Here is a 24,957-nt window from a genome sequence, read left to right as displayed (position 1 = left end):
GCATTTCTGAATGAATGAGTGTGGCTTTTAAAGGTAGATCATCTCTCAGGTTGCTTTGCATCCGATAAACCTCATGTGAACAGATCGCTCTTACGGGCTGTAAACAGTGCTCTGTTTGGATTATATTTTCTGGATGTGTCAGTGTGGCTTTCAAACTGGAGTGAGGGCAGATGGAAGAAGGAGCTTCCGAGGGCATTAAGAGAATATCTTTGAGGCAGAATGAACCTAAATAGCTTGGCTTATAGTGAAGTACTTGGAGTACCTTCCTCTTGTCTTTCCACTCTCATAACCCCAGTAGAGAGGACTTGCAAGTGGATCTGACTCTCCAGTTATTCCGTGAATCGTAGCCGACCCTTGGAATAGGCTCCTGTGCCATGTCTGCTCAGAATTACAAGATATGGTACCAGGATATGGCCAAAGAATCCTGAGGAAGAAGAAACAGGAGGGGACGTTTTAGGAAAGGATAATAAGGCAAATAATTATTCAGATGTCTTTCCAGAATGAGTCCATTCTATCAGCATGGTGGAGCAGTGTCCAGTTACCAGAATTGGTGCCATGAGTCCTGGGCAGCCGGTCCTGAGGCATTACTACCAGGTCATTTCTTGTGGAGGAGGGAATCAGTTCACTTCAGTTGCCCAGTCGAGTCCGATCTTTGTGACCCCATGGACTGCAGCACTCCAGGCCTCCCTGTCCATCACCAACTCCAGGAGTTTACTCAAATTCATGTCCATTAGGTCAGTGATGCCATCAAACTATCTCATCCTCTGTTGTCCCCTTCTCCTCCTGCCCTCAATCTTTCCCAGCATCAGGGTCTTTTCCAGTGAGTCAGTTCTTTGCATCAAGTGGCCAAGGTATTGGAGTTTCATCTTCAGCATCAGTTTTTCCAATGAATATTCAGGACTGATTTCCATTAGGATGGACTGGTTGGCTCTCCTTGCAGTCCAAGTCCTTTCTTGGTGGAGGAGGGAAGAGAGGTATAAAGAAAGAACAGCGAGTGTGTTAGTGACCTTTTGGTTACAAAAAGAAAAATTTGATTGGGCTAGCTTAGCCCTGGATAAGAGAACTATTATTGTTGGGTTTCTTTGTTTTTTTAGTATCTTTGTATGTGAAGGAGGCCCTAGGCAAGATGTGTAGACACGCTCCGCAGGGGCCAGGGGCCCAGGCTGGCCTGTCTGTGAGAATCCAAGGGCAGATGGTTTGGGGGGACTTCCCGTTCCCTCTCCCCTTCTCACCGTGGCCTCTCCATGTCCATCTGCTTGATTCTTCGCCCTCTGCCTATGCGCGCTCTGTTTGTCCGGCGCACATGTGGGATGTGGTCCCTGGCCTCAGAGCTGGGCTGCTGGTCTGTGTCAGCAACCCCCTCGCCCAGGCGCCCCCTCATGCAGTTCCAGACAAGACGTTTCGCTGGCCTGGCTCGGGTCACAGGGCCCTTCAGGTTTGCTTCTGTTACATGGAGAGGGAGGTGGGGGATGAGAATGGCTTTGTAATGCAGATGCGGCTGCTTGGAATTTAGCCCTGCGAAACAGGGACCATAGTAGGCATTTTTCCAAGTGGAGAGTTGTCTGAGCAGCCACTGCGACAGCTGTCTACTCCAGGTAAAGATGTACTTGCCTCTTTAAATAGATAGGTAGAGGGTTAATTCAGAGAAGGCAATGGCAAGCCACTCCAGTACTCTTGCCTACAAAATCCCATGGACGGAGGAGCCTGGTGGGCTGCAGTCCATGGGGTCACTATGAGTCTGACATGACTGAGCGACTTCACTTTCAGTTTTCACTTTCACACATTGGAGAAGGAAATGGCAACCCATTCCAGTGTTCTTGCCTGGAGAATCCCAGGGACGGGGGAGCCTGGTGGGCTGCCATCTATGGGGTCACACAGAGTTGGACACGACTGAAGTGACTTAGCAGCAGCAGCAGCATAGGGTTAATTTACAACTTTGTATCAGTTTCAGTGTACAGCAAAGTGATTCAACTTTATGTATATATGTATATAAATATATATGTGTGTATATATGTACATATATGATATATATATGTCATCATCCTTTTCAGATTCTTTTTCATTATAGGTTATTGTAAGATATTGAGTATATTTCCTGTGCAATACAGTCCATCCTTGTGGATTATCTATTTTATATACAACAGTGTGTATGTGTTAATCACAAGCTCCTAATTAGTATCTCCCCCCCACACACAAGCACCATCCCCTTTGGTAACCATAAGTTTGTTTTCTATGTCTGTGATTCTATTTCTGTTTCATAAATAAGTTCTTTTGTATCTTTTTTTTTTTTTAGATTCCACATATAAATTATATCATGTGATATTTGGAAAGGGACCTCTCTTTTGCCTTCCAAGCATTCTAGTGAATTAGTCACCTCTTAGTCAGCCTGGTGGTAGCCAGACTCCTCTGTCCCTCCAGCTATATTGGGGCTTAGGGGAAAACTTATCAAAAAACATTTATACAGAAAGGCCTATAACAACCTAGAGAGGTGGGAAGGGGTGGGAGATGGGAGGGAGGTTTAAAAGCAAGGGAATATATGTGTACCTATGGCTGATTTCATGTTATGCAGAAACCAACACAATATTGTAAAGCAATTATCATTCAATTAAAACTAAATAAGTTTTAAAAAAGAAAGGCCTAGAAAATTAATTCCTGCTTGAGAAGGGCCAGTTTGTAGCTTTGCTCCCCTCATCAGCTCCAGTCGTAAGTTGGAGCTCTGCGTTAAAAACCAGCAGCACATTTATTAGAGAAATGCAAATCAAAACTACAATGAGGTATTGGCTCACACTGATCAGAATGGCCACCATCCAAAAAATCTATGAGCAATAAATGCTGGAGAGGCTGTGGAGAAAAGGGAACCCTCTTGCACAGCTGAGGGAATGTAAATTGATGCAGTCACTATGGAGAACAGTATGGAGATTCCTTAAAAAATTAGGGAAAAAAACTACCATATGACCCAGCAATCCCACTACTGAGCATATACCCTGAGAAAAACATAACTGAAAAAGACACAGGTACCCCAGTGTTCACTGCAGCACCGTTTACAATAGCTAGGACATGGAAGCAACCTACATGTCCATCAATGGATGAATGGATAAAAAAGTTGGGGTACATATATACAATGGAATATTACTCAGCCTTTAAGAGGAAAGCCTGTTGTACAAAGTGAAGTAAGTCAGAAAGAGAAAAACAAATATCATATATTAATGCATATATAAGGAATCTAGAAAAATGGTATTGATGAAACTATTTACAAAGCAGTAATAGAAACACAGACATAGAGAATAGACTGATGGATCCAGCAGGGGAAGGAGAGGGTGGGACAAATTGAGAGAGTAGCATTGAAACATATAATATACACTACCATATGTTAAATTTTATGAAAGTGAAAAGAGAAGAGTGAAAAGTTGGCTTAAAACTCAGCATTCAGAAAACTAAGATCATGGCATCCGGTCCCATCACTTAATGGCAAATAGATGGGGAAACAATGGAAACAGTGACAGACTTTATTTTTGGGGGGCTCCAAAATCACTGCAGATGGTGACTGCAGTCATGAAATTAAAAGACACTTGCTCCTTGGAAGAAAAGCAATGACAAACCTAGACAGCATATTAAAAATTAGAGACATTACTTTACCAACAAAGATCTGTCTAGTCAAAGCTTTGGTTTTTCCAGTGGTCATGTATGGATGTCAGAGTTGGACTATAAAGAAAGCTGAGCACCGAAGAATTGATGCTTTTGAATTGTGGTGTTGGAAAAGACTCTTGAGAGTCCCTTGGACTGCAAGGTGATCCAACCAGTCAATCCTAAAGGAAATCAGTCCTGAATATTCACTGGAAGGACTGATGCTGAAGCTGAAACTCCAGGACTTTGGCCACCTGATGCAAAGAACTGACTCATTTGAAAAGACCCTGAGTCTGGGAAAGATTGAAGGCAAGAAGAGAAGGGGACGACAGAGGATGAGATGGTTGGATGGCATCACCGACTCAATGGACATGAGTTTGAGTGAACTCCGGGAGTTGGTGATGGACAGGGAGGTCTGGCGTGTTGCAGTCCATGGGGTCGCAAAGAGTTGGACACGACTGAGCGACTAAACTGACTGTCCATGTGTCAAATAGATAGCTAGTGAGAAGCTGCTGTATGAACAGGATGCCCAGCTTTGTGTTCTGTGACAACCTGGAGGGGTGGGTGAGGTGACAGGGAGGTTTAAGAGGGAGGGGACACATACATATATATATGACTGATTCACATCATAGTATGGCAGAAACCAGCACAACATTGCAAAGCAATTATCCTCCAATTAAAAATAACAACAAAAACCCAGCAGTGCACGGTGCCCTGACACCCCCACTGCCAGACCTCACAGCCCAGGCTCCACCCTCAGTGTTTCTCCACAGAGGCTACTAGGATTCATCACTGTGTGGTTCAGCCAGCAGTTAAGCTTGGTGCTCAAATAGTAATTGCAGGAACACTTGCAACAGACAGTCCACTGCAGGCTTTGCCAAGAACTGGCAGAGGTGAAGGGTAAGACGGAAGGGGAGCTTCTTTGAATTCTGGACCCAGTTCTCATTTCCATGCACTTCTGCTCTTTTCAAGCCAAGAGATGAACCTATGGGTAGAGGCACAAAAGAAACGACCATTAGACCTGTCGCAAGTATCATAGCTCATGTTGCTTCAGATTTTCCAGTTGGCAAATGGAGTTGATGCGAGGATTCATGAAATGAGGTTGTGCTTTAAAGCTGAAGGGACAGTTTCTAGGGCAGGAGAAGCACCAGTGTCGTGCGTCTCAGCTCTTGTTGTTTATTAAGTGTCTGTTAAGTGCCACACCCCACGGTAGGTATTTTATGTGCTAAGTCGCTTTAGTCATGGCCGACTCTGTGCGACCCTATGGACTGTAGCCTGCCAGGCTCCTCTGTCCATGGAATTCTCCAGGTAAGAATAGTGGAGTGGATTGCCATGCCCTTCTCCAGGGATCTTCCCAACCCAGGGAGCGAACCCATGGCTCTTATATCTCCTGCATGGTCAGGTGGGTTCTTTACCACTAGTGCCACCTAGGTCATCATTTTAATCCTCACAACATTCCTGCAAAATCGGTCTTCTTAGTTGCATTGGAGGAGATGGAGTCTGCACAGGGGAAGTCACATGTTCAAAGTGAGCCAGCCTGTGAAGGTGCCAGAATCATACCAGGTCGGCGAGCTACAAAGCCCATGCCATTGCTGTGGTTTCCAGAGTCAACAGTGTGCGAGCAGACATCCTCTGTGTAAACGGGGCTGGAGCCATCAGGCTAAACGCCCACTCCACACAGTCGAGGGTAATTCACATCCACTGAGTAAACAGACCATTCTGGGCATGAGTTCCCTTGTGTCAACTTGCCTGTTCTAAGAATTCTCAGTATATACCTTGGAGCTCGACCAGAAGTTTAGTGTGAGGCTGGTCTTTCTTGAGATCCATTCCAAGGGGCTTCACTAATAAACTGGAGGGACCTTCCTATGAGATGGTTTCACTTACAGGACTCACCCTTGGCATCTCCCAAGAGATGACTTTTTCAGATGGCCCTGACATACCTAGTCCCTGTGTCTCCAGGGGATTAAGGGGCACAGTGACCCCACCATGTAGGCTCACTGCTTTGACACCTCCTCTTCCTCCTACCCTGGGCCTGCGGCAGGGGTCCTCCCTATGTTATCATAGAAACTGCGCCAGCATCTCTTAGAGCAGCTGGTCCCAGGGCCTTTGCCTGTGTTCCTGCCTCTCTCCCCACCTGACTAAGAGCAGGGTGCTCAGGCCTACTCACCTTGTAGCCCGAGAGTTTATCACACTTTTTGGACAAGAAGAATAGCCATAGCATATCATAGTTGACATTTGCTATATGCATATGTGCATTTTGAAATAGGTACTGTTGGTGAGTAGGTGAGTAGGATCCTTACCTTAAAGACAAGGAAACTGAGGCACAACGATGTTCATTTACTGTGAGTCACAAAACTGTACAGGAAACTTGATACTAGAGTCATGCTTTTATACCTGGAGAAAAACATGATCCGAAAGGATATGTGCACCTCAGCGTTCATTGCAGCACTGTTTACCAGTAAACATACTGTTTACTGTTTACCTAAATGTCCATCGACAGGGGACTGGATAAAGAAGATATGGTACCTGTTTACAATGGAATATCACTCAGCCATTGAAAGGAATGAAATAATGCCACTTGCAGCAACAGGGATGGACCTAGAGAGTGTCATACTGAGTGAAGCAAATCAGAGAAAAAGAAACATCATATGGTATCTCTTATATGTGGAATGTAAAAAGAAATGATACAAATAAGCTTATTTACAAAACAGAAAGACTCACAGACTTAGAAAACGAACTTATGCTTGCCAGAGGGGAAGGTATAGTTAGAGACTTTGGGAAGGTCATGTATACACTGCTACATGTAAAATGGATAACCAGCAAAATCCTATTGTATAGCACATGGAACTCTGTTCAGTGTTATGCGGCAGCCTGGATGGGAGTGGGATTTGGGGGAGAATGGATACATGTATATGTATGCTGAGTCCCTTCACTCTTCGTCTGAAACTACAACATTGCCGATCGGCTATACCCCAATACAACATAAAAAGTTTAAAGTGTTTAAAAAAAAAAAAAACAACTGTAAGACAACTATGCTCCATTTAAAGTTAATTTTAAAAATAAAAGGTCATGCTTTTGTCCAGTACTCCGAATCCTCCACATAGCAGATAATTAACATTTGCAAACAGATACATGTGTAGTGTCAATCGCTGTGTATTGAGATGGTGATATGACCCATGACATACTTAAACCTGTGCCGTGATGAGCTGAGTAGCAATGGTGCTCTCCCGTACCTCCCGTGCTGTCATTCTGGGGGTCTTCACCCCTCATGCTTGTACAGCGGAGGCATGTGGCGCTTTGCCTGTGAACATGCTTTACAGAGGTGTGGTGAGGGTTCTCGCTCTCCCACTGACGAGCATCACCTCTGTGGGCACGTTCCTTATCCCCCACCGGAAAAGGGAATCATAACAGTGCCTCCCTCGTAGAGTAAGTTGAAAGGAGAGATCATAAATGGCATAACGAAAGGGAATAATGGAAGCCACCATTCCTGGGACACAGTAGCCATTCACAAACACGAGTTGTCATGAACACTGTTTTTAAAATGGGAGCACTACTTCCTGTCAGTGGACAAGGAGTTCTGAGCCAGTGTGAATGACACTAACATTGCTTCAGCCTGAAGTTTAAGGTCATCAAACTCAGGGCAGAGAGTCTGAACCCGGGAATTCCAGAGCTAATGCAGTCTCCGCCCAGTTACCCACATCTTTGTCCTGATGCGCCAACTGTGAGATTCAGGGAGCCTGGGCAGACAAGGGAGCCAGAGACCTTCGAGGTCAGTACCAGACATCTGATGAGTGGTGGCTTCAGAGGTGAACTGGACCGCTGCATAGCAAAGGCTGTCAGGAGACCCCCAAGGAGGCCACATGCTGACTGCTAACGAGAGCTGCCATTTCTTGTACTGTTGGCAATGAACTTGGCACCCAGTAGAGATTCGTTCATTCATTTTTTTTCAATAACACTTACTGAGCCAGGCAATGGTCTAGCTCACGGAGTCAATAATGACCTAAAGAGAGAAAGATCTATCTGTTTTGGTCCTTTTAGTCTTTATCTGCATCATCTTTGTCAACAGACTCATCACAACAATTCTGTGATGTAGCTTTTATCTTTCCCATTTGATAGATGAAGGCGCTGAGACTCAAAGAGGTTATTCCTTGCCCAAGGCCTCAGAGCTGGAAAGTGGTGAACCTGGGATTTGCACCCAGTTCTTTCAGATGCCGAAGTCCATTCTCTATCCACAGCTTGATCCTGCCAATCAAGGGAACAGCAAAAGCTGGAATTGTATTGCTGTGTATAATTGTATAAGCTGTGTCGAGGGACAGGAGGGATATTCATTAATCCAGAAATCCAAGGAGTTGTCATAGTTGTCATGGTGACAAGGCAACGTTTGTGATCAACTTGCAGACTGCAAGACACTCTAGTTGTGGCTTCTAGACTTTGCCTTTGGTCAAACCTGAGGTGTCTTTGCCCTCAACAAAGACAGAAACTGTTAAGCTTAGGTTGATAACCAAGCAGAAACTCTGAAATCCAGTGGTTCATCTCCAGGTCTGCCTGCCAAGAAACTAACCCCTGGGTGCCCTCCAGAGCCTGGACAAGGCCAGTGGGCACCATGCCTGTTCAGATGCTCTCTAAACCCAGAGAACTAGTGCTCAAATGTCAGTAATTTTGCACAGAAGGCGTGAAATGCTCTGGTCTGCCCAGGGCTGTGGATGGAATGGCCCATTTGTTTAGGCCTCTTGCATGCACTGGGAAGGAAGTTTCAGAAGTAGCATCTCATGCCACCGAAAGGGAGAAGGGAGAAGGCAGTTGGTCGTTGCAGTGGGATATGAGAGCCCAAAAGTAATGCTCTCTTCTGGGTCAGGATATTGGTGGCCTCACTTTGCTTTTGAGAGTTGCCATTATTTTTCGCCATCACAGCCAGCACTTTCTTTCCAAGTCTGCTCGTTCATTCTGTCCGTCCGAAGCTGTTCCATTGCATGCTGATTCCCTTGACATAAGCTCACAGGGCAAGGGCAGTGCAGTCAGGCAGGAAGGACATCACGGCAGCCATCAGGAGACCGGCCTTTGTCCCTGGCTCTGCCCCAGCTGGCGGGCACACTGGGCAAGTGCCTTCGCTCCCGGGCTTCCCTTTCCTCATGTGTTAAGCAAAGGGGGCAGAACTGGATGGTGATATTTCCTATGGTTTCTCCTGGCTTTGAAATTGTGAGTTGTTTACTGAGTATTAGCTGAAGGATTGATGCTTTTGAACTGTGGTGTTGGGGAAGACTTTTGAGAGACCCTTTACAAGGAGATCAAACCAGTTAATCCTAAAGGAAATCAGTCCTGAATGTTCATTGGAAGGACTGATGCTGAGGTTGAAGCTCCAATACTTTGGCCACCTGATTCGACGAACTGACTCATTGGAAAAGACCCTGATGCTGGAAAAGATTGATGGCAGGAAGAGAAGGGGACAGCAGAGGATGAGATGGTTGGATGGCATCACCGACTCAATGGACATGAGTTTGAGTAGGCTCCAGGAGTTGGTGATGGGCACGGAGGCCTGACCTGTTGTAGTCCATGGGGTCTCAAAGAGTTGGACATGACAGAGCAGATGAACAACAATAAGCAGCCCTAAAATGTCTTCGCCCTATATTCAGAACCACATTTTCCCTTCTCCTTATGAGCGGCATTCCTTCTACTGCTTCAGTGCCTGTAAGACCAGTCCTTGATGTTTGATAGCTCTGCTAAATGAATGAGTGGCTATCCAAGGAAATCATGAATGAATGAAACCACTATCACAAGCTTGTACAGCTTCCAGACTTTGGTTCTGACTGTTTCAGTTTGGTTTGCTAGGAGGACTAGATAACCAGTACGAGGCACTTGAGTGGTGTGGGCACAGAGAAATCAGTTTCTTTTTTTTCCCTCTCTTTTTTATTTTTTAAATTATAAAAGTATGATAACACATTTACAGGAGACTTGAAAAATACAGAACAAGGTTACATATAGGTCCACTGCATGTTACAGTTATTTTTTAAGTAGATAAATTAAGATTTTTAGTTGGAGTTTCAGTATCAAACTCTCAAAAAGTAATAGAATGAAATATAGAGGTAGGATTAGTGGACCTGAAAAGCACCATGAAACAATTCAACATAATTAAGATTTATATATTTTTCACACAGCAGTAGGATACAAATTCTATTCAAGTTCCCATAGACTCTAAACCAGGAGACATTGGAACATATCCAGGGGCATAAAACAAGGTGCAGAAATTTGATGATCTAAAGATATTGAAATCATACAGAGTCTGTTCTCTTAACCCTGTGGAATTATGTTAGAAATCAATATCAAAAGATATTTGAAAATGACCAACATATTTTCAGGTTCTTTGTGACACTTACCAAGAGAGATCTTTGACTTAGCCATTGAAAGCCTCAGTAAAGTTAAGACTGAAAAAACACGGAGGGTGATTACAGAGAAGAAACCATTTTTTTTTCTTAAAAGAGAAGAATCTTATTTAAATGAGAAATTGATATCAAAGATACTTTTAAAAATCCCATGTATGGAGAAGTCAACTTTAACTATTGTTGTTGCTGTTCAGTGCCCTGTTTTCTACAAATATGGAAGAGTATATGCACAGAGTTTTGTAACCACCTTTTTTCAACAATGAAGATTTTTTTTCCTCATCACTAATATTCTCTTATTTAGTTTTAATGGCAGCATCTTATTCTATTGTAGGGTTTACTATACTTTATATAATCAGTCCCTTAATTTTACACATGAAGTCCATTCAAGTTTCTCCGTATTATAATCAACATATCTAAATATTCTAGGTTACTTTAAAAATAAAATATTCAGGCAAGTCTCATTTTTATTGCACTTTGTTTTGTTGTCCCCCCCACCCCAAAATTAAAGGTTTGTAGTTACAAACCTTTGAGTAAGTCTCTTGGTGCCATTTTTCCAAAAGTATCTACTCCAGTGCCTGTGTTATGTTTTGGTAAATCTCACAGTATCTCAGACTTTTTCATTATCATCATACTTGTCATGGTGATGTGACCAATGATCTTTGACAGTACTATTTTGTTTTGGCCTTTTTCAGCAATAAAGTATATTCTAATTAAAGTATGAAGATTGTCTTTTAGTCGTAGTGCTATTACTGCACGCTTGTGCTGTGCTCAGTTGCTTCGGTTGTGTCCCACTCTTTGGGATCCTGTGGACTTTAGCCCAACAGACTCTTCTGTCCATGGGATTCTCCAGGCAAGAATACTGGAGTGTGTTGCCCTGCCCATCTCTAGGTGAATCTTCCCAATCCAGGTATTGAACCTGCGTCACCTGTGTCTCTTGCATTGCAGGCAGATTCTTTATCCACTGGGAAGCCCATTTCACGCTTAGTAGACTACAATATAATCTAAGATCTACCAGACCCAGGGATCGAATCTGCGTCTCTTACGTCTCCTTCATTGTCAGGCAGGTTCCTTACCAACCTGGGGAGCCCATAACTTTTATATGCACTGGGAAACCAAAAAAAATTTATTATGGTGGTCTGGAGTAGAACCCACAGTATCTCTGAGGTATGCCTGCACTGCTTTGTAACAGGAGACAATATTTTCCTTAAAAAATCCTGATCGCATGATGCCATGGGCCCTGCCTGCTTGTCAAATGCTGGGCGAGGCTACGGGAGGGCCAGGTGGGAGCAGCAAGGGGGAGGTGCCCATTGCGTGCCACGTGCGGGGAGATGTCATCACCCTCAGTTACAGTGTCAGCGGAGGAGAGGAAGGCAGTTTGCACACATCCAGAGCACTCCATCTTTCCTCTCGTGAACAGAACCAAGAGAAAAGGTGAAGCTGGGTTCCATGGAAGAGGACCCAGCCAGAGACTGGAGGCCTGGCTTGAAGCTCCCCTCTGCTGCCTGGCCTCAGAGCGAAAGCTGAACCTCCTGGCCCAGGGTTTATTTTTCATTGAATGGGGAGTGTTAGTGGTATCATTAGTATCGCCTGCCTTTCCATCACTGGTTTGGAAATTAGAAGTGGGAAAGCTTGTGAGCCGAAAAGGAAATCGTAGGCCCAAGGTTAATTCGAAGTCTTCAAGCAAATGTTGTGTAGAAATGAACCCCTGAGAATATGGGCTCACTAGATCTGTGTGTGCCGTGCATCTCTGGAGCTGTGACCTGGAATGTATCTAGAGTTAACAGTGGTTTTTAAGAAAATCTTTGTCTTACACATCACCCCTGTGAACAAGAAGCAGAAGCAGCAGTTCCACCCTCCACTTTGTGCATGTTTTTCAACTCCTAATCCTTGCCAGATGTAGACTGGCGGGGAGCCCAGACGGGGAGTGCTTTCTGATAGAGCTCGTTTTGTTCCTGTCTCCCTTCTAGACAAGGAATTCCTGAAGGAAAAGGAGAAGTTAGAGATGGAGTTGGCGGCAGTGCGGACCGCGAGTGAGGACCACCGGAGACACATCGAGATCCTCGACCAGGCTCTGAGCAACGCCCAGGCCAGGGTCATCAAGCTGGAAGAGGAGGTGAGCCCTCGGGGGAATTGGGGGGCACAAGGGGGTAGCCCAGAGCCCCAAGGGCCTCCATGTCCATTTCCTAACCCAGCAACTTTAACCAGAGCAAACTCCAGGGGAGCAATGCAGGCGACCTCTCAAATAAAAATGAGTAAAAACAGAGCTTATCCACCACAGAGTCAGGCAAAGGATGAGAGGCAGTGGTGAATACCGTCAGCAAAGAGCTCAGTCTCAGCGATAAACCCAGGCTGCCGCCCACCGCCTGGCAGGTGTCCAGGGGCTGGAAATAAATGGAAGGACTGGGAACCACTGGTGCCTGTGTAGAAAAGAGACTCAGTTAAGAAAACAGATCAAGTGTTGTGTCTTTGGGTTCTCCCATGCATAAAAAAGGCCCAGTCTTTTGACTGGGTGGGGTAGGAGTGGTGTTCAGCAAACCTGTCTCCAGTTTTTAGAAGTTGGCTCAGTTAGCAATGACCACCGCCCACATCCTTGCTCCCCCGCCCCAGTCCAGGAAATATTGATGCTGCTCAAGCATTATGGGTTTAGTGCTTTTTTGATGAAATCAAGACTTTAGGTGAAGTTTTGACAAGTAAAAAGTAAAAGCATTCATCTCTTAGTTGTGACTGACTCTTTGCGACACCAAGGACTGTAGCCCACCAGGCTCCTCTGTCCATGAAATTCTCTAAGCAAGGATACTGGAGTGCCATACCCTCCTCCAGGGGGATCTTCCCGATCCAGGGATCGAACCCAGGCCTCTCGCTTTGCAGGCAGATTCTTTACCATCTGAGCCACCAGGGAAGCACTTTTCCTTTAAGCCTGACCAGGGAAGGAGAACGACCACTCCTGAGGCCCCAGTTCCAGGATCCAGGTTGTAGATACCGCAGCATAGAGAAGCCGGCTGCACAAGCCCCTGTGTGGTGGGGCTGAGTTGAACAGACCTGCTGTGGAGAGCAGGAACTGGAAGTCAGAGAGACACATGACTGAAATACGTTCCACCAGAATCCAGTCGGTGCTTGACACACAGGATGCAGTATTGTTATTAATCTAAGTGCTTTTATTCTTGTTGAAAATGAAGAACTCTTCCTTCCAAAAACATCTCCTGGTGCCAAGTGACTCGAGTGTCTCAGCCAACTTCAAGCCTGAAGCAGTTAAAGGCAAAGATTGTTAAGTCAGTAGGAGTTGCTATTTTTCAGTTGCTCAGTCATGTCCGACTCTTTGCAACCCCATGGACTGCAGCCCACCAGGCTCCTCCATCCATGGGATTTTCTGGGCAAGAGTACTGGAGTGGCTTGCCATTGCCTTCTCCGCACCATCTCCTGAAGTTTGCTCAAACTCCTGTCCACTGAGTTGGTGACGCTATCTAACCATCTCATCCTCTGCCGCCCCCTTCTCCTCCTGCCCTTAATCTTTCCTAGCAGTCGGCTCTTTCCCATTAGGTGGCCAAAATACCGGAGCTTCAGCATCAGTCCTTCCAGTGAACAGTCAGCGTTGTTCTCCTTTAGGATTGACTGGTTTGATCTCCTTGTAGTCCAGGAGACTCTCAAGAGTCTTCTGCAGCATCACAATTTGAAAGCATCACTTCTTTGGCCTTCTTTATGATCCAACTCTCACATCTGTACATAACTGCTGGAAAAACCATAGCTTTGACTATGTGGACCTTTGTCGGCAAAGTGATGTCTCTGCTTTTTTAATACACTGTCTAGGTTTGTCATAGTTTTCCTTGCAAGAAGCAAGCATCTTTTCATTTCATGGCTGCAGTCAGCAGTGATTTTGGAGCCCAAGAAAATAATATCTGTCAGTGCTTCCACTTTTTCCCATTCTATGTAAGTCAGTAGGGTTTCGTCCATTAGACCTGTCCGTTAAACCCCACAAGTATTATGTACAATTTTTTTCTAGCAACTTATACTTAATTTTCTTTTTCTCCCCCTATTTTTTGGCCACACCATGTGGCATGTGGGATCTTAGTTCCCCAACCCCCTGCAGTGGAAGTGTGGCATCTTAACCACTGGACTACCAGGGATGTCCCCACGTACAGTTTTAATGCTAGCATGAGTATCTCAGGCAACAGCCCCACAGTATTCCCTTTCACCACCATGCAGCTCATTAAATAGGAAAACATTTGCTACAGAAAGTGCTTAACCCCTGAAGGACAGGTCCGCTTTGAGCAATGGAGGCTGGGACTCATTATCAGTATAACTAAGATCATTTCTCAAGGGCCCATCTCCATGTGTGGAGTGAGGAAAAATGATTATTTTTAAACCTTTTTATTTAATATTTCTGCTAAAGCCAAACTTGTGAACTCCTTGAAGGTGGGTTCTTTATAATCCACTATGGATCTTCCCTTGTCATTATATTTATATAAGATCTTTGCTTGACTGATTGTACATAACTTCTCCAAAATGTCTCATGTGTCTAGCTTCCAGTATCCCTCCTTGTTCTTATTAAAGAAGGGTGTTAACTCAGTTCAGATGGCTCACACTGAGGGCTTACCATAATTTTCCACAATGCTTAAGTGCTTGGATTCTAAAGGCAGACCACGTGAGTTAGAATCCTGACCCCAGGACGGGTAAATCAGCTGCGTAACCTTGAGTGAATCACTAACCTATTCAGCCTTCAGTTTTCTCATCTGTTAAATCGAGATAGTAAGAGTTTACCTTCTTTACTGTCATTGTGCAGATTAAACGAGATACTGCATATAAGCACAAGGCTTGGCATGCTGTGCTTGCAAAATGTTGGGTGATTAATTACTGTTATGACTAATCACCCTCATCATTACATACTCCTTGCTGGGCTTAGGGCTATTACAAGGGTGAATGAGAGAGAACCATGTCTTTAGGAATCCTGCAGTGAGAGTTAATATTAATTCATTCATTTAACAAATATTTACTGAACCGAATGGCAGGTACTGTCCCAAGCCTCGGGGACATACTGCGCACTCTGCTCAGGGAGACAGATCTTGTGGCACTTATATTAGTATTTTAGGGGCTGCACAGTCAGAACAGTATACAATCCAGGACGTGGTAAGTGGTATATGAACAGTACTCACAAAACATTCTATCAGATGAGGCTGTTCTAGCACAGGAACCTGCAGTCAGTAGGTCCTCAAGCAACCAAAGTCACAGTGAAGGAAAAACCAGAGGAAAATTAAGCCCAAAAGCAGGTGTGGGAAAGGCTGTTGCTGTCTGCACTCCCTGCAAAAGGTCAGAAGCCTCTCCTTTCTTGATCGCAGTGGCTTTGGCTAGGACACAGGCATGGGCCACGGCAGGACTGCCTGCTGAAGTCAGACACCGACCTTCGCAGTGAGCAAGTACTTTAATCACTCGCATGTTCCAGCCTGCCAGTGCAGTCGGGTTGAACTCAGCAGCTGAACCACCTGCCAAGCGTCTGTACACTGAGGTGCAGAGTGACAGGAAATAGCATCTGGTGTCTTCTCACCCAGGACCAGATCAGATAAATGCCTCAGTCTGATTTTTGGCCCCAGCCAATCCCCAGCAAGTTAGAAATGTGCCTGGAATTTATGAACAGGGACCAGACACCTAATTGGGAGAAAACAAACTCTGAGGGTAAGAATTGGAAGCTGTTGATTGATGGTTCTAAATCCATACCTGACATGACATTTACATAAATCATTTTTACCTTAATCTGCCTCTCCTCAGTTATTGTGTGGTTTGCATGTTCATTAGGCCCTTCCTTCTCTCCAGGGCTGTCATCTATTCATCCGTAAAGGGCTCTGAAATCTTTAGGAGAAAGTTACTTCCAAATATCTGTAATAAGAAATGTTTATACTTATTCACACATACACAGATGGATACACATGCATATATACATACAGACACAATTGCTCTGTTACAATAGTAATTGATACTTATAGAAAATTTGAAAAATACAGAAAAGAGTAAAGGAGACAAGAAATTATTATTCTGCTATACAGGTAAACACAATGCTTTCATTTCCTTTCAGTCTTTTTTCATACATTGATGATAGACTTGGTTGTGATGATGTTGTATATAACTTTTGATTCTAGATTTTTCAGTTAACATTATAATTATTTCCTCATGACACTTAAAAATTCTTTATTAACCTCATTTCCAATGCTCGTACATGCTGTAATTACTAAGCAATAACCAAGGGTTGAGCCCAGAGCTGTGTAAATGACAGAAAGCAGGTGCCCTCTTAGGGTCTTCAGTTCAGAGCATCCCAGCCGTTTTAGGTGTAACTGCTGGCCTTGGCCTAAATCTTTTCTGTTTCAGCACGGCTTAGGTGGGGAAAGGACAGCATCTCCAGGTACTTTGACCTTCTCTCATCCCCTCGCCCTCACCTCCACCCCAGCTTCGAGAATCACTAAATTCCGTGCTTCTTTTTACTCTGCTCAGCTCCGAGAGAAGCAGGCATATGTGGAGAAAGTCGAGAAGCTGCAGCAGGCCCTGACCCAGCTGCAGTCGGCGTGTGAGAAGCGCGAGCAGATGGAGCGGAGGCTGCGCACCTGGCTGGAGAGAGAGCTGGACGCCCTGAGGACCCAGCAGGTGAGGGGCGCTGCGCATGCGTGAAGCGGGGCGCCTGCTGCCGGTGGGCTGCTCCCTGTGCTGGGAGCTCAGGGCTAGTGAGAGCGTCCGTGCTCGGTGGTCCAGCCACTGGAGCAATCAGTCCACTCCCTTGGAGGGACAGAGGTCCTTACAGAAAGAAAGCGGTGACCCCTGGGGTCTGGGCATGGGGGAATGCAAGTATAGACGACTTCACAGAAGATGACTTTGAGTAGGACTCGGAGGGATGAGCTTGTTGGCCATTCTGCGGGAAGCATCAGAGATAGAGTTCAGTGCATAGAGGAGAGAGGTGTGAGACACGCGGTGAGTCCAGGACAGCCGGGGAGCGTGCCTAAGGAGCCGGCTGGTCAGGAGGCAACTGCCAGCTTGTGGAGGGTGTTTGCTCAGGTTGGGAAAGTCGCCCCCGCCCCCGCACCCTCGCCCCCGCAGGATCAAGGGAGGGGCCCTCCAGTGGTGTCAGAGGAGGGGCTGGAGGGACAGGTGTCAAAGTCAGGAAGGCCAGCCTGTATGGCTCTTAGTGCCTTCAAGTGGGTAGATGTGGTGGGAGTCGGGGTGGGGGGGACCTGGAATGGGGGTGAAATAGGAGGACATGACCATCAGTGAGTTTTCAGAGGTAAGGGACGAAAGGAGTCAGGACTATCCTGAAAAGCTAGTACTGGCCACAGGTGCTCAGTCCTTCTGCCGCTGCCTGTTTCGCCTGGAAATAGCTGTTCCTGTAATGCAGCTATGATGAAACTCAGATGAAAACAACCCAGCCCAGGGTCCATGTGGGCCTCGACAAGGGGAGACATCCGCCAGCTGGGCCAGACTCCTTTGCAGGCTGCTCAGGGCATGCTCCTGGCATGTCGTCGGCCAGCACTGTGGGCAAGTCCTCTGTGCAGCTGGTGAAGGGTGTGCTGTAAGTTTGGAACCAGGGAAACACGAGACAAGGCTCCATGGAATTACCTAGCGGACAGCGCATAGTGGTTATGGTTGAAATACTTGAAAACGCTTGAAAGCATATGCTCAGGCCAGTTCAGCCCTTTCTCGTGGCAGCGCTCACAGCACCCTCTGCGCATGTGTACTTGGCTGGAGATGGAGGTGTTGGCGAGATTGCCCGGAAAATTCAGGAGCCCACCCAGGCCCCCACCAACTTGGCTTCTTAGGAAGAAGTGAGTCTGTCTCCGATCTATCTAACCTGTGCCACATTCCCCAGCATTTCAGGGCCACCCTTTGGCTGTCCTCTGTTGCTCGGTTATTGAGATCTTAAGCTTCCCAACTGAAGGGTAGGCTTTCTGGTGCCAGGCTCTCTGGTACTGTGCTGGCACTTGGTGAGTATTTACGAGTTTCTGGCTGACAGAATAGGCACATCTCAGTACTTAGAGCAAAAAAGAATGTTCCTTTCCAGTTAATGTGCCACCCACACCCTACAGTTAAATTACTTATCCCTGGATCTTCTATTTTGAGTGCCGTGAAACTATACTCTTCATTTCAGCTCCTCTATGTATTCTCAACCATCTCTCCCCCACTGATTACTCTCGGGATTTTTGTCAGTGGTATTGCTGTTATAGACTACTCTAATGAGCTGCCTTTTTACATGTCTCCTTGCTAAAGAATGTGAGAGTTTCCCAAGAGGATATACCTAAAAATGGAATTTCTAGATAGTGAATGCATATGCTACACATCACTAGATATTGCCAAATCACTCTACAAAGTAAATATATCAATTTCTTATCTGAAATGTATAAGAATATCTTCCTGTACATTATCAACAACATTTAGTTTTGCATGATGTCTTTTTCTTAAAAAAAAGAAAGAGGAAAGAAAGAAACCAGACTCAACTCCATTATCCTTGTTATATATCCAGAAGAAATGTGAAGTTAGCATTATTTGGAAAATATCTCTATTGCCACAGAGGCCCGTTCCCATATGCACACTTAGACCCTTGCACGCTCACATCAATTTTTTCCTTAGACCAGCAAACACAATGTTCCTGCTGCACATAAAGTCAGCTGCCAGATTTAGGCTACCTGGGGAAGACAGAGGGCTTCCCGGGTGGTGCTAGTGGTAAAGAACCCACCTGCCAATGCAGGAGATGTTAGAGACTCAGGTTCCGTCCTGGGTTGGGAATATCCCTTGGAGGAGGGCATGGCAAACCACTCCAGTATTCTTGCCTGGAGAATCCCAGGGACAGAGGAGCCTGGTGGGTCCAGTGGATTGCAAAGAGTCGGACACAACTGAAACGACTTAGTTTTGCGTGCATGCACTGGGAGGACGGAAGTTTCAGAATTGGGACTTTTCGAGTATTATGTGGCTTATAGTTTGGACTTGTCTTTGGAGGGGATAGCAGACCCCAGCTGTGTGTGGCTGACACGAGACCAGAGAAAGGGGAAACAATCTTTAAACAGAACTGCCCAGCATTTCTTTACATTAATATTACAGGGTTTTTTGGTTGTTTTTTAATGAGAGTGTTAATCTCTCTCCTCTGTTACGAAAGGCACTTGAGGGTGTCCCTACTTTTCCCTACTCATTAAAAAGATAAATTTTTAAAAATTTTTTCCTTTAATGCGTCGTTTTCTCATTTTACCAGTGAGAATACTCCCTAGTGGCTCAGACAGTAAAGAATCTGCCTGCAGTGCAGGAGGCCCAGGTTCAATCCCTGGGTCAGGAAGATCCCCTGGAGAAGGGAATGGCAACCCACTCTACTATTCTTGCCTGGAGAATCCCATGGACAGAGAAGCCTGGCAGGCTACAGTCCATGGGGTCGCAAAGAGTCGGACACGACTTACCAACTAACACTTCACATACGTTATTCTATAACCAGAAAAGGCAAAAATGTTGTCAGAAAGAAATCCACCAGAACACCTTGGGGTTTTAATAGTTCCATGTGGCAGATACTATATAGACTGGTCCGATTCCTGCCTGGAGTCTGCGAATAAGTGTGGCCATCACAGTTCTGTTGACCCCCAGCAGGGATGACCACATCCACTCTGGAGTGCGGGGTCACCCAAGGAACTCATATTCTGATCTGCTTCCTTCTCATTCACTGTGAGGCGCTCACGCATCTGCCCGCCCGGGATGTGCGCAGCCCACGCTGCATCCTGCTCCTTCACCCTAGTGCCACGCAAGTATTTATCTGACCCTGTCAGAAGGCATGCTGAGGTGACACAAAAGAAATAAAGCTCCCGGTCATCTCTCTCTTTAACAAAGCAGTAAGGTCACACTGCCCACCTTCCCCATAGAGAGTCATTCTGAAAGGACCACTGAGAGAACAACTCAGCACTTTTGAATCAACTACCCCATAGAAGAGCTCTGACTTTAGACACACGCCAGGACACTGCTGACCCTCTCCACCCAGCCCTTTAACAACACCGAGCCCCAGATGAGCTCCATTATCCCTGCAAGGTGCCCTGGAACCTTCCAGAAGGATGGTTAGACTGGAGGTGAGCAGAGTGGCATGGACTCGTAAATCAGTTCAGAACATGGACTCTGAGGTTAGGCTGACCAGTGTTGACTCCTGCCTTCTCCTATTGAAAAAGTAATCTGTCTCAGCCTTCACTTCTTTGTCTCTAAAATGGGGCACATAAATTATCCTTACCATATACTTGTAATTACAAATAAGAGAATCTGCACAAAATCCTTACAGTGATTGACACTTAGCAACTGATGAAGGAAGGATAACTGCCATTGCTGTTTTTTCTCATTGTTACCTTCAGAGTTGTTTGATCGCCTAGGGCACGCATCTTTGGTGCCCAGATTACTCCAACTTTTCCAATGCCACTGAAATAAAAAGTGGCAAATGTGGCTGGGCTGAGAAGAGGGAAGAAGAGGAAGACAGGTCAAGATGCTAGGACCAGCAGGAAATAGCAGCTCTCCACGAACAGATTCTTGTTTTAGAAGTCATCTCCCTCTACTTTGGGAGGCTAAGTGTAGTACTCAAGCATCATTAGAAGTTGGGAGAAAGTGAAATAGATTAACGGTAAAAAGGGAAGGGAAATTAACATTTTTAGAATTCACAATCTTCTCTTTCTTGAACAGAGCTCAAGTGGTCTTAGGAGGTAGAAGAGAGAAGGGGAAATATTCTTTTTTAAAAAATGTACTGACTTATTTTTGCTTTGGTTGCACTGGATCTTCATTGCAGTGCACAGACTTTCTCTAGTTGCAATGAGTGAGTGCTAATCTTCGTTGCGGTGCATGGGCTTCTCATTGGGATTGTTTCACTTGTTGCGGAGCACAGGCTCTAGGCGCGTGGTCTTCAGTAGCTGCAGCACGTGGGGTCAGTAGCTGTGGCCCTCAGGCTCTAGAGCACACTCAATCATTGTGGTGCACTGACTTAGTTGCTCCGCACCATGTGGAATCTCCCAGGACCAGGGATTGAACCCGTGTCCCCTGCATTGGCAGGCAGATTCCTATCCACTGTGCCACCAGGGAAGTCTAGGGGAAATATCCATGAAGAGCAAAATGAGGTCCAGGGCAGCTGAGAGACCATTTCAAGGTCAAGGAGCTAATTAGGGCATTTCTACCGGGTGAACATGTTGAGGGCAAAGATTTTCTCTGCACTGTTCCTTGTGGTACCCCCTGTACAGACTGCATGCTTAGTAAATATTTGGTGACTAGCTGAACAGGCAGCAGAAGCTGGCCTGCCTGACTCTGTGTATGTTTTTCTGGCCAACATACTTACCCATTAGGTTGTGCTATCTCTGAACACTTGAGTGTTGAAATACATGTATTTGCTTAAATAGCTCTTAACCCAAGCAGGTCACCAACCTGAGATGCAATACAAGGGATTTGGACAGAAACTGAGAGGCAGCTGTCTTATGGACCCAGATGGAGAGAAGGGTCTGGGAAATGAGCTTGACTTGCATCAGAGGTTTTCTGGTAGCACTTTGTTTAGCCCTTTAAAGTTTATTAAGTGCTTTCATAGTTGTCCTATTTGATTACCCGGCTTCCACGTGGGGTAGGTGTTAATTTCTGTTTCCCAGATGACAGTGGTGAGGCTGGGCAAGCATGACCTCAAGACAGGGGTCCCCAGCCACTGGGATCTAATGCCTGATAATCTGAGGTGGAACTGATGTAATAATAATAGAAATAAAGTGCACAATAAATAAATGTAATGTGCTTGAATCATCCCAAAATCATCTTCCCCCTGCCCCGCCCCCAGCCTGTGGATGTCTTCCAGGAAACCAGTCCCCAGGCCAAAAGGTTTAGAACCGCTGCCTTAGGGGTCTGACTCCCAGCCTCAGGGGAAGCAAACAGCTGAATCACTTCCTTGAACTCTGGAGAAAATGCCCTAGACCCAGAGGCCCAGTCTTCTTCCTTGTTCTTATTCTTGGGATAAGTCAACTGGGAGACCTTGGACAAAGGCACTTCCTGACAGGTGAAGCTGGATGTAGCCAGACAGACTTCTGGTTTAAATCCTGAACCTGCTTAAGAATGGCCTTAGAGCCATAGAACAGTGCGTTCAAGCTCCCTCATCAGCTTAGTTTTCCCGTCTGCAAAACTGGGATCACATTGTGCGTTTGGTAGAGTCCCAGGAGAATTAAATGAGCTAGAGGAACCGGACATAGGGGTGACTGGTGTGGATATCCACCCGTTAGGGTCACCTGTGCTGGAGAGGAGGCAAAGGCGTGCTGCAGGAGCTGCGTGAACTGCGCGCGCTCCCCGGGGGAGCTCTGCCCACGCGCGGTCTCCTTTGCAGCCCGGTTCAGCATTGAGGTGTTATTTCTTCCACTTCTCCAGAAACACGGCAACGGCCAGCCAGCCAGCCTGCCGGAGTACAATGCCCCGGCGCTCATGGAACTCGTGAGGGAGAAGGAGGAGCGCATCCTGGCGCTGGAGGCCGACATGACCAAGTGGGAGCAGAAGTACGTGGAGGAGAGCGCCATCCGCCACTTCGCCATGAGCGCCGCGGCCACCGCCGCTGCCGAAAGGTGAGGCCTGGGCACCGCGCGGCTCGGAAAACGCAGCGGAAAGAAGCGCGGGGTGTCCAGAGGGGTTAACGGGTGCATCCCAGGGACTGAGAGCGGTTAAAGATAATTTCGGAGTGGCTGTAGTGCTAGTTGGAGAGCAAGGTGTGGTGTAAGATTTCTGGAGAATGGTTTCGGTAATCTATCCCTCTTCTTGGAAGACTCACTGGAGAAGACCCTGATGCTGGGAAAGACTGAGGGCAGGAGGAGGAGGGGGCGACAGAGAATGAGATGGTTGGATGGCATCACAGACTCGATGGACATGAGTTTGAGTGAACTCCAGGAGTTGGTGATGGACAGGGAGGCCTGCTTGCTGCAGACAAATGGGGTCACAGAGAGTTGGATAGGACTTAGCGACTGAGCAACACTACCTCTGCTTTGGTTCCACAGTTCTGGTTCTCAACATTTCTCTTAAGGAAATCATTATATAAGTGCCTGAAGACTTATGTCCAAGGACGTTCATCTCAGTGTGGTTGAAAACATCAATACATTTAAAACAGAGTAGAGCCCAACAAGTGGGAGTCAGTCAATACTTTAAAGTCCATCCATTCAGCAGAGTACTACATGGTCTTTAAGAAAGATGCTGGAAAAGTATACTTTATGCTCTTTTTAACAGTGGGTATATTTCATAGGCCAGACAAGAGCACGCAATCCTCATAACAGCCCTGAGTGAGAACTGTTATTATCCTCACTTTGCAGGTGAAGAATTGGAGTTTAGAGAGACACAGTGGTAGTGAGTGGTGGTACCGCCCGTCAGATTGAAATTTGTCCGGCTTAAAGCCTGGTTTCACTTCGTTTGAAATGGTTTTCCGCGGCTATTAGTTACTACCTCTCCTGCTTTATTTCCTGTGTTGTGGGTGCCCAGCCTTACTCTTTCTTTAAAAATTAGCTCAAAATGCTCAATAATTCACACGCTAATTCTGTTAGGTTCTACCCTTGTCTGAATGAGCAGGTCGTTTCCCTCGACTGCTGGACCTAGCCTGCATTCACTTCTGCAGCACTGACCTGCAAGACGGTGTGTTCTGCTAGTCCAGATTCTCACCACCCTCCTTTTTGCCATAAATTGTATTGGGCATTGAATTCAGAGTTGTTTGGAATTTACCAGAATTTTGAGTCAGCATATTTGGCAGAGAGCCTCAGATTTTAAAGGAGCATCAATAAAACTGGACTAAATAAGGGTTGTTGTTGTACCATTGGGGATGGTAGGGTATGAACCAGGCAGGAGAAGAGAATGCTGCTGTTTAGTTAGCCCTCTACTTCTTGGGCTGCGTGATTTCTTCTTGAATGAGGTAGAGAAGGTCCCTTGTGTTTCCGGGGAGTTACTTTATGAGCTGAGTGTGGGCTGCCAGGTTCATTACCCAGGTAGAGAATTGCTAGCTGAATGCCCAGATGGCACCTCCAAGAACTCAGAGAGAGACCAGTGCTACCCACGTGGGCACAGATGCCTCCTCTGGGCACTCAGCACACATGCACCTGCAGACCCAAGTGGAAAATGACTATTTGGGGATCCTTTATTAGTGCTCAAGTGTTGATTCTGTATGTCTGTGCTGTGAGGGGAAAACAGACCACAGTGTCCCATCTTACTGTGTCTTTGGGAGTGGAAATAGGCATTCAGGATGCATATCAATCTCTTGGTGAGTTGCAGCTCCAGCAGTGGAGGAAGTTGCAGCCTCAGGCCAGCCCTTGAAATGTGTGGGTGACATTGGTGAAACCCTTGGAAACACTTCTTGATTTTTTACATAACTGAAATGTTTTTATCTTCAGCTCTTTTTTTTCTGAGCTAATAACTAAATCATCTCTGGATCCTGAGGCAGAGAACATCCCATCATAAAGTTGCGTGGAGGGATGTGGCCTTGTTTGCCAGCTTAGTCTAACACCTGCCTGTCAGTGGTTGCCCTGGAAGTTGTCTCTCTGCATGACTCTTGATGGAAAGAATACCGAGTGGGAAGGGAGGACGTCCACTTTCAGTCCTTCTGTCTCGCTGGCATGCACTTTCGCTGCACTGACCTGCAAGGCTGTGCGTTCTGCCAGTCAGGGCTCTCACTGTCTGCTTTTTGCCCACTGTAGGTGTGTGACTGCACAAGGCCTTTCTGAGTGTCACTTACGTTACTCAGAAATTACCTAATTTCTGAAATGGAAATTATAATTCTTGACTGGTGCTGTGCAAGGAAGCAGACTGTATTCCCCTGGCTGAGGACACCAAAACCCCAAGAGTGCTACCTTGGAAGCATGACCCGAGGCTGTTATGGGTCACTGTTGTCTCAACTCCTGATTTATCAGATTAGATGCACGCTTGGGATCCCCAGGAGGGTTTCCCTGATAGCTCAGAATCCACCTGTCAATGCAGGAAACTCAGGTTTGATCCCTGG

The 24,957-nt window shown here is 46.1% G+C and overlaps 1 protein-coding gene across 9 annotated transcripts in view; it reads left to right on the top strand.

The window, feature by feature from the left end:
• The window catches only part of AMOTL1 (angiomotin like 1), a 199,993-nt gene that overhangs the window by 154,492 nt on the left and 20,544 nt on the right, over nucleotides 1-24,957 (top strand). For all 9 annotated transcript variants that reach the window (XM_055422933.2, XM_088842902.1, XM_055422929.2 and 6 more), the window contains 3 exons: nucleotides 11,969-12,114; nucleotides 16,476-16,625; nucleotides 22,362-22,552. In XM_055422933.2, coding sequence (XP_055278908.1) covers nucleotides 11,969-12,114; nucleotides 16,476-16,625; nucleotides 22,362-22,552 — 487 coding nt within the window. The remainder of the gene's footprint in view (nucleotides 1-11,968; nucleotides 12,115-16,475; nucleotides 16,626-22,361; nucleotides 22,553-24,957) is intronic.

Source organism: Moschus berezovskii, chromosome 14 (assembly GCF_049115385.1).
Source record: "Moschus berezovskii isolate FMDL1 chromosome 14, NW_MosBer_1.0, whole genome shotgun sequence".
In the NCBI taxonomy this organism is placed as follows: Eukaryota; Metazoa; Chordata; class Mammalia; order Artiodactyla; family Moschidae; genus Moschus; species Moschus berezovskii.
This window is presented reverse-complemented; position numbering and strand designations above follow the sequence as displayed.